At 32.5% G+C, this 14,314-nt stretch overlaps 2 protein-coding genes across 2 annotated transcripts; one reads left to right on the top strand and one right to left on the bottom strand.

Moving 5' to 3' along the window:
* The first annotated feature begins 392 nt into the window (after positions 1–392).
* LOC130808143 (ACT domain-containing protein ACR1) lies at positions 393–6,551 on the top strand. Its single transcript, XM_057673604.1, has 7 exons — positions 393–894; positions 1,010–1,055; positions 3,831–3,945; positions 4,123–4,190; positions 4,947–5,621; positions 5,708–5,812; positions 5,920–6,551. Exons 1-7 carry the CDS (start codon positions 818–820, stop codon positions 6,271–6,273), a joined length of 1,440 nt encoding a protein of 479 aa, XP_057529587.1. The 5' UTR covers positions 393–817; the 3' UTR covers positions 6,274–6,551.
* A 4,795-nt stretch (positions 6,552–11,346) lies between these two features.
* LOC130809017 (AP2/ERF and B3 domain-containing transcription factor RAV1-like) lies at positions 11,347–13,990 on the bottom strand. The gene has a single exon (XM_057674614.1). The coding sequence runs from the start codon at positions 13,862–13,864 to the stop codon at positions 12,971–12,973; it is 894 nt and encodes a 297-aa protein (XP_057530597.1). The 5' UTR covers positions 13,865–13,990; the 3' UTR covers positions 11,347–12,970.
* Positions 13,991–14,314: the final 324 nt, after the last annotated feature.

The raw sequence follows: 14,314 nt of genomic DNA, 5'->3' as shown, positions 1-14,314 counted from the left end.
TATCCGACTCATAGTCGCTTTCGTTAGCCATATTTAACCAATTACGGGTTACCACTTCTTTATCACTTTTTAGAGAGATAATACCAGTTTTTAGAGAGATAGTACCGTGTTTGAATTCGTACTTCATACGCATCTCAGAATTCCATATATATAGACAAATCTTACGCATTAAATTCTTATTAGTGTTATTAAGCGTGATTTACATTTATTAATTAATTTTTAAGTATAGTGGCAATTTTGTAATTTTTTTAAATACAGAGGCAAAAATGTAATTTTACAGGGGTGGCGATAAAATGTAAAGGGGTGGCGAAAAATAGCATCACCCTTCAAGTTTGTGCTAAACACTTAGATAAGAAAAATATCCCATGAAAATCAAGCTAAATATTTAAAGAAAAATGGAATTTGGTTAGAAGTGTTATTTTCAAGGTTGACCGGACTCACCTTCTTTTTCGGATTTCCTAATCTCCTCCTTCTAAACCCATTTATATACAAGTTAATTTCATCCTTCCTCCTTCTTTTTCTCATCTTCTCATCTTCCAAGATAACAGACACTTTCATATCCATAACTTTTCTAACAACAACACTTATTATTGCTTCTCAGTTTTCCCCTTTCCAAACAACACCCAAAAAAAATCATCTTTTTTTATATATTTTTTTAATTTCTTGCCATAAATTCTGAATTATGAATCCTTAAATTCACACCCATTATGATTTTCATTCAACCAACTAAAAATTACTTCCTGGGTTGTTTTTCAATCAATAAATCTGTGAGTGAACAGATTTTTCTCTGTTTTTAAAACAAAATTACAATTTACAAATGGAAGGATTCTGCTATTACAGACCTTACTTCAATCCCGAGTTTGAATCTTTAATCGAACATATTAATCCTCCAAGGTTTTTCCTTTATCTTAATTTGTGATTTGTAATTTAATTTATTCTTGTTCAAAGTTTTCAGCTTTTTTTGGGTTTTCATTTTTTGGATTTTCATTTTATTTGGTTGATGATGTAGGGTTTGCATTGACAACGATACTTGTAAAGATTGCACACTTATCAAGGTTAGAAATTTTACAAATTTTAAGTTTTTTTTTTTTTGATTTATTTAAAGTTTTAAATCATTTATTTAATCTAATTTAGATTTGATTAAGCTTTCATTGGTTTGTGGATTCTATATTCTGTCTATAAATAGAGGTTGTAACAAACGAAATGAGATACCGTACTTGAATTATTGAATGCTATTTTAATACTCCCTACCTCTCAAAGAAATAATCTTGAGTACAAATTGGTTGTCAAATAACAATTAATCAAAAGTTTAAGCCGATGTTTGAAGCCTTATAATATGATATATATTTTAACATATTTTTCACACGAGAGTCATTTGGTCTAGAATTGTGGATAGAAGTGTGGATGTAACACAAAACCTTGTATACCTAGCGTTAGATATTTTATTTTAAATAATGGGTGATTTAGATTTGAATCCGTGACCCCTTGGCTCTAATATTATATTAAAAAACATATCAGTCAAAAACTTAAGCTCATAATTGTTGAGTTAAGCTTTTGTTTGTGTTACCAGGATATATTATATACCCTATGATGGATAAAAATGGAAAAACTGAGTTAAAGTTATCAATAATTATTTTATTTAAAATTATAAATGAGATAAAAAGATAAATTAAATAAGTAGATGCAAATTAAAGAAGTGTAATTTATAGACAAAAAATAAAGATTGAGCAAATTCAATAAATGAATTACAAAATGATTTATTACTAATTATTTGGAACAAAGGGATTAACTATGTAAAAGAGAAGTCTACAAATAATAAATTGAATGTTTACTTTTTTACAATTTTAAGAAATTAATTATATTTTGGGTAGGCATAAATGAGGGTAGGAAGCTACATGTTAACTCAACTTGTGGATGGAGTCTTCCATTATTTATTGTAGCACACAGGAGTTTAACGAACACTCCTCTTCAGTTGGTTTTACATAGTTTTGGTATTTTAGATTTGAAATCAAATTTGGTCAATTTCTAGGTAGCAAATTTGACTCTTTGGTTTGTTTTTATATAATTATTAAACAATAAACAACTTGTACAATTTTTCTTCATTGAATAATATTATAATAATCATAGATAATGATGATATTTTTTTATATGTATTGGTTTGCAACAAACAAAAACAACTCATTCCAACCAAAATGCTTAGTGGAGATTTCTACTCCCTTTAAAAACAATAAGCCAAGTTGCACTTGATTTTAAAGTCCAATTTTCAAAATTTTGATCACCAATTTACAAGTTGTTTTGTAAGTTATTTTTTAAAAACTATTTTATTCATACAATTTATTGATAACTAATCATACTTCTCAAACATCACAAATAAACTAATTCATCATTTTTAATGTCCCCTAATCTCATTATAATCAATGATAATATTGATGTTTTTCTACAACATATCCACTATCTTGATATACTATACTCTATGTATTAGATAGAAATAAATCATGGTCATCAGCCCAGTATCCCCCACGAAGTTGGGGTTCGAGGGGAGAGATAGCATAAATCATGGTCATCAGCCCAGTATCCCCATGAAGTTGGGGTTCGAGGGGAGAGATAGCGAACAGATTATACCCATAATTTACAAGGGAAAGGACAAGAGGAATGCGTGCAATTAGATAGAAATAAGTAAAAAATAAAATGAATATACTATTTTGGAAGAAAATGAGTAATATAGTTGGAAACTTTGAGTACTTTCATAGAAAGTATAGTGGAATCCACGACCTGAGGAAGCTGTTAAGAAATATTATCACAATCATTTATAATAAAAATGGATACTGTAGCTTTCTGTACAAGGATTCCCCATTATTGAGTGAGAACCATGTTCATATTACCAACCTTTCCACATTGTACGGACAGAACCTTAAAAAGTAATTTCTGTTTTTATAAATGTTTTGTTGATTGCTAAAAAACAACTCCTTAACTATTAAAGGATCTAAACATCAAGCTTATAGTGTGTATCCTTACAATATAGGAGTACACCAATTTAGATCAGTCTGATCTTTATATCATCTTTTTATTAAAGTATATATCTCAATCAAGATCGTTTTAGTATCTGTCTCCATTAATAAAACTAAGTAGAATTTTCTTTTGTTTTAAATACATGTAAAAAGTAGAGGTGTTCATTCGGATTATCGTGTCGATTTTGGTTAGATGTTTTGTGTCGATTCAATATCGGGCGTTGTATTCACATGGAATTTTATATAAATTTTAAAATTTTTTTGAAGTCTCGTCAAGTTGTGTTCAATTATAAGGTCGGGTAAATATCGGATCGTCGGGTCTGTTTTGAACACCTCTAATAAAAAGTAAACATTTTTAGGACTTTTATTAACTTCTGATTTATTGGTTCACCTTTTCACTTATAAATATCGCCAATAACTACTTTTAGTAAATATTTCAATTTATACTTAACTTTTAATTAAAACAATCAGTGTTTCCAACTTGTTAAGCAAGCCAACTAATTACTCAACTGAATTGGCCAAAAACCAATTCATGAACACCTTATTTTATTTTATAAAGTGAATAATTTTTTTAAAAGAAAGTAGGGATTTATGACTCTTATGTACCCTACTTTAGATGTTTAAAGCTAGTGAATACACATTTATTGTTTGTTATGTTAGATGCAAAAAGCAAAATGAAAAAAGTAGGTGTCCTTTTGAGATGGGGTATCTTAGCATTGTTCCATGTGGGTAACTTTTGAATGGCTACCAATAACCAAACTTATGAAATTAATTTAAGTCTCTGTTTGGTTAATAAAAATGGAATTATTATGTGAAACACAGGTTGATAGTGCAAACAAGCATGGGATTCTGTTAGAAGTCGTGCAAATCTTGACAGATTTAGACCTTTTGATCTTAAAATCATACATTTGTTCTGATGGTGGATGGTTCATGGACGGTTAGTATCATATTTCGTGTCATTTTCATTATCTTTTCTGCTTTATAACCAGAACAAACCAAACACTAACACAGTTCAAATAGTATCAACTTTGCTACCTTACAATTTTTATGATTTAAAATACAACATCATCTTTATCTAATCCATGTGGGTTCGTCTTCATTGCATGATTTTCAGTCTTCCACGTGACTGACCAAGTTGGTAACAAGATCACTGATGAAGCTCTTATTCAATACATTCAAAAGGTCCTTTCTTTCTTTAGTTTACACTATTCTTTCTCAAATTGTATTAATGTTCTCTTAATGAATGATCTCCCATATAACGGAAATATCATCTAGACGCCACAGATTTATAGTTCTTTGGCTTCGGATTATATTGACTGTAGTAAAATGACTTATAAGTCATGTACACTTCTTATTTATCTGAAGTTGTAGCCTGTAGGCGAAGATATGGTCGTCTTTGTAATCTTAACTATATAAGGTTGCACAGATGATCAAGAGGACCCTTCAAATTCTTCCTAGATGAGATTTTATAAGAGTGACTTGATGAGTTGACGACATTGGGATAATTAATTATTGGTGTGGTTTGAAAGCATTAACGGCCTGTTTGGTAATCGGTATTAAATAGTGGGAATGATAATGGAAAGTTAGTGTAATTTTAGCACGAATATCTCTTGACCAATTTAACAGACATGCTTATTCTCCTTCAACAATCTCATTTTGTTCACAAAATTCATTTTAACGCATGACCATTGAAAATGTGATATTAGATGATAATGAAATATTGTGAAAAAAAAGTTTTTAATGATTAAACTTTTACTACCATAGGAATGATATTATACATATCATGAATATTTTCAATACAAATCGTTCCCATTATCACCAATTAGTACCAATAACCAAACGGTCGTAAATGTATTACGTAGTGCATGTATGTACTTAAAATTGTTGCACTGGATATTTTTTATAACCTTAACATGAAAAAGTTGGTAAATTTTGAAGGCAATATGCACCAAGAGAAGTTCAAAGGAAGTGCAAGTATGCCCAGGTCGAGAAGTGAGACCTCGACATGTTGCAATGGAGCACGTGGCCCTGGAGATGACTGTGACAGATCAGCCAGGCTTGCTATCCGAAGTGTCAGCAGTGCTCACTGAGCTAGGGTGCCATGTCAGCGCTGCGGTGGCATGGACCCACAACCGGAGGGGTGCGTGCATCATCTATGTGGATGATCATGAGATGGGCAGACCAATTACAGACCAAAAACGGCTGTGTCACATACAAGAACAGCTGCAGACTGTTGTGGAAGCCCATCACAAGAACGGCGAGAAGCAGTGTGTTAAATTGACCACACCTGCTACGGCTCAGACTCACACTGAGCGAAGACTTCATCAACTCATGCTGACTGATGAAGATTACGAGCCGTGCAGTATATGTGGGGGTAGCAGTGGTGCTGGTGAAGGAATGGAGTTGAAGAGGGATAAACTGAATAATAACAGAATGAGCTGTGGATGCACTCAAGTAAGCATAGATACTTGTAAAGAGAAGGGGTATTCTGTTGTAAATATAAAGTGTAGAGACCGTCCTAAGTTGCTGTTCGACACTGTCTGTTCTCTCACGGACATGCAATATATGGTATTTCATGCTGCCATCTCTTCCAACTCCTCGATTGCAGTTCAGGTAACTCCCGTATAGTAGGCAGTAAGTTTCATCGGCATCAAAATGATTTTAACTTATGTATAAATCCATTACTTTGCTCGTTTTAGGAGTATTATGTACGACGAAAAGACGGATGTACATTGGACTCTGAAAATGAGAGGTACAGAGTAAGAAAATGCTTGACCGCGGCTGTAGACAGAAGAGGCACACAGGTATGACTAGCAATTTCATCTCAACCCCCGATTCAGAACTGAACTAAATCGATGGTCCGAGGATAACCAAGAAGTCATTTAAGTTCGATTGTTTGTATTTCGTGTAGGGTTTGAAGTTGGAAATCATTGCCAAGGACAGAATAGGACTACTCTCAGATGTAACGAGGGTTTTCCGTGAGTGTGGGCTATCGGTAACTAGAGCTGAGGTAGGCACCGAAAATGACAAGGCAACGGGCACATTTTATGTTGCAGATGCTTCAGGGCGGAAGATAAGCAAAGATATGGTGGCAGCAATAGAGAAAGAGATTGACGGAAAAGTTGTGGTGCATGATAAACCGACCAACAAAAGCGATAGTAACACAAGAGGAATGGATGACAAACCAAGCTTGTTATCCTTCGGAAGCTTGCTATGGTCTCGACTAGAGAGGATTTCGAGCAACTTTGGGCCCGTTAGGTCATAAACAGAGTTGTCTCAAGCCACAATTTTATGTAATATGTACATACTAAAACACATCAATACATCATGCTTGTAAGCATATAAGTATGTCAGAGTACCTGTACAAGTCATAAGTGGTAATAGCTGTATATAATGCGAGTGGTAAGACCATGCATCATTGCATCGGTAGTTTCACTTGAGCAATCATTTTCTGTGACGGAGAGTCTTGCAAGTGAATTTTTGAGAAAGACTAGCTTTGTTGGCGTAGAAAAAAATATCTAGTCTTATATCGAGTTTTGAAAATTAATGGCTCATTCCAAGATTTTAAGGTGAGGCAATGTTATGATTTTCTTTTACTTGGTCTATTAATAACATGCCAACTCATCAACAGATACATCAACGTAAAGAAATAAAATTTGAGTGTCAAAAGGCAAGTATTAAGATTTAAGAGAAATTCGTAATAAAGGAAAAGTATATGTTAGTAATGAGATTTTATGTATCCTTTGGTTAATATGACTTTTAGAATGCTAGCAATAATAAAGTGCCAGCTAGTCTCTTGAGAGACCGTCTTTTTAAAAGACGTATTTCAAGATCAGCCCATTAAATATACTTATTGTATTCTTAATGACTGTTTACATTATACTTAATGTTTACTTACCATGTTCTTAATGCCTATTTTCAATATCCTAAATATCTACTTATATCATTCTTAATGCCTACTTATAATATTTTAAAAATGGCCTAATTAAAGATGGTCTCTCACGAAAATTTGTGATAAAGTGCTTGTATTATTTAGATTTATTATAAAGAATATTAAGAGATAAAAGACATAGCTACTAAGACTTAAGAGCAAGTGAAGGGGTAGAGGTTGTGACTTTTTAATGATCATGATTACCAGTAAGCATCTTCTAACCCCTATATAAAGAAATCTTATTATACTCATCAGTAAGCTTAGTAATCAGCCAAAGAAATGTTGAACCAAACCAAGAGGTGCATAATGCTCAGAGAATATTATGGGTTTAGACAAGATCACTACCCCAGCCATCAAGAAGAGCTTTACTTAATCATGAATGTTGACACATCTAGGATAGGGGACTACAGCAAAGGAGGACCAACAACTCAGGTGACTTGAAACACAAAAGCACAATAGAAATAGCACAGTAACCCCAGAAGACTGAAATAGTAGCTCACAAAGCCATATAGGGATGTAAAAGGGCTTAGTTCCGACCCGACCTTTATTTAAGGATCTAGATCCACCTTTTTTAGACCCATATCCGACCCATAGATGCATTTACATTCTTTTTCAAAATTATATATTAGCTATTATGTGTATTTAATTGTTTGATTTTGAAATTTTGTTATATTTTAGACCATTATGTAATTTGGAATTTTGTCGGTTAATTTAATTTGAAATGTGGTTATTGTATCTATACTTTAAAAATCGAAAGACTTGATAAATATTTCGTATTAAGAAATTCATTGTTGGAAAGCTTTATATATTTAGTCGCTCAATTAGTATAAAGTATTTGAAAATCCTTGTTAGTTGAAAATTAAAATAATTTTGTACGAATGGAGGAAAATTATTGTATATAAATTACTATATAAAAATTTTCAGGAAAAAAAAATTATTTTGTATCCAGATCCAAACTCTAGAGCTACCAAACCCTATGGGTCAAGGTCTGAGTCTAAAATTTAAAACCCTATAAATTTAGGTCCGATTCTAGATCCTATAAAAAAAAAAAAAAAATCTGAATTTGAGTTTAGTTGTACCCTATCCAAATCCGACCCATACCATTTCTATGTGTTCTGGAAAGGAGAAATCCCAAGAGACAACATACAACATTCTTTGACCTTGCTCGGTAAGGCCAAAGTAAACATGAGTATGCACTCAACTAGCTAGAATAGATCAAGAAGCTATTGTATAATTATTGATGTTACCAAATAGTTATATTGTTACAAGTTTGTTAGGAGATAGAATAAGTGTAATAGCTGGCTTAGTTTGTTATGAGCCAGCTGAGTTAGTTATTTCCCTCCTTATTCTTTTTAGGGCTGAATAAAATTTGGTCAAAATCGTAAACTAAATCAGAAAAAACCGTAATTTAAGCATTTGGTTTGGTCTATGATCTAAATGGTCTGGTCCGACTTTTTTTGAAAAAATTAGTTTTCGATCCGATTTAGGTTTTAAAATTTTTAGACCAGACCAGACCGGAAAGCTTAATATTTTCCGATATGGTGTAAACCGTAATCCGGAGACCATTAACCATAATAATAGGCCCAACTTTAAATAAGCTTATAACCTGGCCCATTGTTTGATGAAAGATTGAAAAGTATGCAAACCTAAATTCTAATATAGTTCTTCAGTAAGTGTTCAAGAGTCTCGTCTTCGGTTCTTCACAGGCGGCACCTCTTTGGCTCTCTGTTATCTTCTTATTTTCTACCTTTTTCAATTTTCTTTCATCAACTTTCTCAAATCTTAAGTGCTAAATTTTGATTTTTTTTTTTTAATAATTGATTTGTTTATGTTTGGTTTAATTTTTTTTGTTGATTTTTGGAGGGATTTGGAGGGATGAAAAGTCCCTTATTTGAATAACAAAATAAGAGGGAAGAAATTTTGGAAAAATTAGATGAATAATTTTTGTTAAGTTATTAATTTTTTTTAATATTGGAAAGATTTGAAGGGTTCAGTTTCTTTCCCTTCCCTTCTTTCCTAATCAAATAAGAATTATTTCTTTTTATTTCTCTTTCCTTCCTTTTCTCCCCTCTCTTCCCTTTCTTTTTCTTTTTTTCTCTCTAAACTCGTTATTCAAATATTTGTTAGTATTAAAGGTGAGAAGGAAGAGACTGCTTGGTGAGTGAAGCCACTGCAAAATCTATCCAAGATCAGTTTATCATATATGTGAAATATTAAGGGCCTACGAAATTCTTGCCACTACATCCATTTTTAGAGTCTTGAAACAGACCCTAACATGGCTCAATATGGTATCAAAGTTTTTTAAGTCGAGTTGGCTTTTCAGGCAGATCAAGACGACAAGACTTTAGAGTTTAGAGTTCATTTTGTTCATGCTCTAGTGTTTTTTTAATCGATTCTATTGTAAGTGGAATTAGGTATAAGCTATAAATATTTTTGTTATGGTAACATTAAATTATTTATTTATTTATTTAATTATTATTGTGAAATTACCTAAATACCCTGTTGACTTTCATTTCTCGTTGACCTTAAATTACAATCAAGGAGCTTATATGACTCGTTCTACAAACTCTAACTGCTGGTCAAATCCAATATCTACCACTACCACCCATAATGCTCATGTTTGATGCATTGAATTACTTTCTTACCCTTGATTTAATCACTATATATACTTGATACAAAATTCATTAATTGTCTAACCTTACATATTGCCTACTGTTACTCTGTCAAAATTTACAGCCGTCATACTTCTATCAATACACTAAACATAATCCACAAACATCTTGATATCTATTAGTCGGACATGCAATCAATCATCATACTTTCGTTGAATTCTATCTCCTAATTGACTTGAGCGTCGGAGGGATTTTCCAGGAGATCACCCCGTAGGCATGTAAGTCACTTCCGCGAAAGAGTCATATCACACTTCCAGTCCACCAGCAGTTGACTTCATTGACGCTTTACATTCAGGTAAGTTAAGTGTTTCTTACACTTTCGTGTTTCATTATTGAAACTAACTTATAATCCCACACTAATTCAATGTGGAGACTACTGATCCCTTATTTTCTCTCTCTCTAAAGTGTAATTTAGAATCCTAACATCTTTTCTCCAACTCTAAACCAACCACAATTGTAATTTTTCCATTGAAGCTTCATTTCATATCAACAATAACAATTTCGTTTAAGGACTTAATTTACGTTGGATGAGCGATGAACCTGGTTAACTTTGCGTCTTGTTATATTTAAGGGTTTTTTGAAATATTCTATTTTTCCTCAACTGCTTTAGGATTCTTATCATTAGTCTCTGGGCAGTAATTAGGTGTTATAATTGCTTAGGACACTCAAAAACATCACGGACACATGATAAAAATGAGCCGATGAGCCGATTCCCCATTAACCCTTGTCCTTTTTCTTATGAAAATTCTATTTTAATTTGATTATTGGCTGCAACTGCAAAGGAACAACAAGTCTTATTTGGGACAAAGATAATCATACATGCTTCATCACTTATAATGTCCGTATATATAATAGTTATGAAAAGCCTATGGATTCTATCTAATTAAATATTTTATTTTCTCAAGGATATATTTATAAACGTCCTATTTTCTTATATCGAAATATTTTTTCCTTACTTATTTAGTTATATATGTCCTTATTTGATTCAACAATTCACATAATTACTGTTAAATTATGCTCTCTTTGTTCTTTAAAGAAGCTTTTATTTGATATTTTAAGGTGTTTTAATTGTTTTTCAATAAAGATTTTTTCTATTTATATCACAAATTTTGGACAAAAATAACTTTATTCATTTTCATTTTAATATTTTAATAATGTTTATGGTCCCCATATATTTTCTACTAACTTTATTTTAATATTTTAATATTTTTTATGTTCTCACATGTTTTCCATTATCCTCACTTTATTTTAATATTTTAGTTGTGGTTCTCATACTTTTTTCACTTTCTTTTAATATTTTTTTTAGTGTTTATGATCCCATTTATCCTCCTTCAAATTTATTATTCAATAAAATATTATATTCATTATCTAAAAGATTTTATTTTTTTTAATTCCCGTGAATATTTCTTGTGGAAACTTCATTAGAGAACGAAATGAATATATTACTCTCTTATCTTTTTCCCTTACCCACCCCTCCCAAGTGGTCCCTCCTCCCCTTTACTTAAAATTAGTGTCAAACTAAATGTAATATTTGATTAAAATAGGAGGGACTATATTATTTTATGTATATTAAAACTTAATGAAAAAACTTGATTTTGCAGCTTTCATCCACTGTTCAAATATCTATGGAAAATCGAAATACAATGTTTGTGTAAAACAGTTTTTGTTGTAAAGTCATCTAGTCGTTATTTTAATGCTAATTAACTAGGATCTTTATTATTAATACAGCCGATTACTCTTCACCATACTGGCTCAAAATATACTTTACAAAAAATTCATTTTTCCATCAAACAATGGAATATGAAACTTTACAACATCACCCATCTTGTTTCTTCACCAAATACCCTATATTTCACCCACCAAACAACCCACAAATATAACTTAAAGCTCTGATACCAATTGTTGTGAATGGGATATGAAAATGGTGAAGAAACAAACAACAAATAAATACAAAGAAAATCAACCAAAACAGAGCACAACAATGGAGAGGCAAAAACACAAGATATATGAGGTATTTAAAGATACCTCTCCCTTAAAACAAGTATCTTATCATTAATATACTCAAGAATACATTAATGACTCACCTTACAAGCTTCAAGAACAACTTCTCAAAGCAAAGATGGAACTTTTGATGTCAATTTCTCTCAAATACCCTAATACAAGTGAAGTGAACTCTCTTGGCTAAAACCCTAGTTAACTCTTAGTATTAGGTGCTCTCTTCTGCCCTCATGAACTCTTAAGACCCATTATATAGTCCCATGAAATATTTGGGAGCCTTAGGACTAATGGCTAAAAGCCCAAACAAAATCGAGAATTAAAACGGAAACATTCTGTTTTGCGTGCTGTGCAGTGCTCGATCGAGCACCCTTATTCGACTAGTCGAGCGTGACTTCAGCGCCTACTGGTTTGTCGCTGCTTCATGGCTCGACCAAGCCGTACATGCTCTACTGGTCAAGCGACCTTCACTGTCCCCCAATCTTCGTGCCTTCCCATCATTAAGGCACTCTAAACCATCCTCATTAATCACTTCATTGATTGACTCAAAACATATGCTCTCATACTTCCTTGCACTCACAACTTCGTTCTCAAACGTGCAAGCCAAAGAGTATGCTACGAGGTGATCGAACTCACTTCCATTAAGGTGAGATTTGGAGCTTGACTCAACGACTCAGAATATACCTAATTATTAACAGTCTGTTTGATTAACGATACAAATAAATTGGTGATAATAGGAATAATTTGTAGTGTAAATTTTCATAATATTTATCATGTAACTCCCATGGTAATGTAACATTGATCATAAAAAAAAATTGTTCACATTTTCTATTACCACCTAATACGACATGTTCAAATGATAATGCATTAGAATGAATTTTTTGAAGAAACTAAGATTGTTAAAGGAGAATAGAATAGTCAATAAATTTGTCAAGAGATAAAACTATCAAAATTACACTAATTTTTCGTTATCATTTCCACAACTTAATACCTACTACAAACAGGTCGTAAAGGTATTAACTTAAAAAACATACTTATGTGACTTGTTAAAACCAAGTTAACCTTTTTGTACAATTAAAACCTAAAGAATGAAAGAAATCAAAGATTTACACTATGTAATAACATCTTAATACACTAGGTGTAAAAATGCGGTAGTACAATCGCGGTAACAAATTAGTGATGAGGTAATGGGAGTGATGCGGTTATTGTAACGCTTAAATATTGGTTGAATCATAAGACATCCCTTGAAAAAGCTCAAAATGTAGTTTTTTTTAACCCCTTTACAACGCTAAAAATATTAATTCATTTATTTTGAAAACTTTTACAACGCGGCTAATGCAACGTGTTGCGGCCTAATAACTGGTTTAATTGAGTGGACATATTATATCAACTCCAAACAACCTTAAATTCTTGGAGCACGCTAATGCAACACCATCCCCGCTACCATCACTACTCTTTTCACTATCCATTTCCACAACCTTTTTACATTTTATATCAATGCAAAACCGCCTATGAGAACCCACAAAAGTACTATAAAAAACAACACTATCTCCATGTTTCAAACCCTTGTCCTTAACAAACTCTCCCCACCCTTTGGTTAACACATAGTTTTGACTACTGTTCCAATAACAATACTTTAACCTCCACATTTTATCCTTTAATCTATCCTCAAAACACAACATCATCCCTCCAACCTCAGACATTTTAGGTAAATAATTCTCAGCATAATGCTTGGGAATCACAAGTCTACGAACTTTCCCCACATCACTTGGTGTTAACACCTTCTCAAATAACCGATCCCATTCATGGTCGTCTACTTGAGCTGCCCGCCTAGCATGGTTTTTGGCGAATCGGGCACGCTTGAATCGGATAAGCTCATCTTGGTAGGTTTGGTTGCGGAGCATGTCTATGACCCGGATCTTAGAATGTGACGAAAGGAAGTCTAGATGGAGATTATTAGAGTATCTCCATATAGGGAAATTTGTTATGGCTTGTTGGCCTCGAAATCGAATGACAGCTAAGTCATAAGCATAAGCTGCTAAGTCCTTGCAGTCGAAAGTCCCAATCCAAACTCGCTTATTATCTTGGTATAGTTGGGCACTCCAACGACCATTTGGTTGAGGGACTACCCCTTTGTATTTTGAAGGCAATGATTTTTTTGTGTTAGTTGGTTTTATGGTATGAATTTTGAGTGGTTCAGAAGAAGATGAGGATGTACAAGATATTGCAGGACAAGAATAATAGGGATCCCAATCCATATTTGTGATTGTCTTTTGATGCAAAAATAAATAAAAGAGAAATAAAATTATATAGTTGTAACTAGAATTAGGGCTAATATATATAGAAATAAAGATGGGAACAATTTTAGAACTATGATCGTAGAAAGATTTGGTTTCTTGGTGGGTTTGGTAACAAGGAAGCTATAAATAATTTGGTGAATGATAGAGTCAAGTGGCTGCTAATTAAGTATAGAAGCTTCTAATTATTTAAATATGTACAAGACTATCGTTGAGACACATATAGGATTACAAGTTACCACTTTAAAATTATAAGTGGTCGCATTAAGATTATAATTGACCCTTTTTTTAGAATAATTGACCACTTTTAAGACAATAAATATATATTAGATAAGTCCAAAGAGATAGTCTTACTATGAGATTGTCTCATTTAAATTTTTTATAATATATGGAGCATGTGCAAAGCCCTAA

Source organism: Amaranthus tricolor, chromosome 3 (genome assembly GCF_026212465.1).
Source record: "Amaranthus tricolor cultivar Red isolate AtriRed21 chromosome 3, ASM2621246v1, whole genome shotgun sequence".
NCBI classification, from domain to species: domain Eukaryota; kingdom Viridiplantae; phylum Streptophyta; class Magnoliopsida; order Caryophyllales; family Amaranthaceae; genus Amaranthus; species Amaranthus tricolor.
Note: the sequence above shows the minus strand (reverse complement) of the source record. Positions and strands in the feature narration are given on the sequence as shown.

Bases quoted from the DNA above. Each gene is read 5' to 3' on its own strand.
- LOC130808143 (XM_057673604.1), top strand. From the start codon at position 818: ATGGAAGGATTCTGCTATTACAGACCTTACTTCAATCCCGAGTTTGAA. The intron at 1,056-3,830 runs GTTAGAAATTTT...TGTGAAACACAG, and splicing joins AAGATTGCACACTTATCAAG to GTTGATAGTGCAAACAAGCA. The intron at 4,191-4,946 runs GTCCTTTCTTTC...TAAATTTTGAAG, and splicing joins TTATTCAATACATTCAAAAG to GCAATATGCACCAAGAGAAG.
- LOC130809017 (XM_057674614.1), bottom strand. From the start codon at position 13,864: ATGGATTGGGATCCCTATTATTCTTGTCCTGCAATATCTTGTACATCC.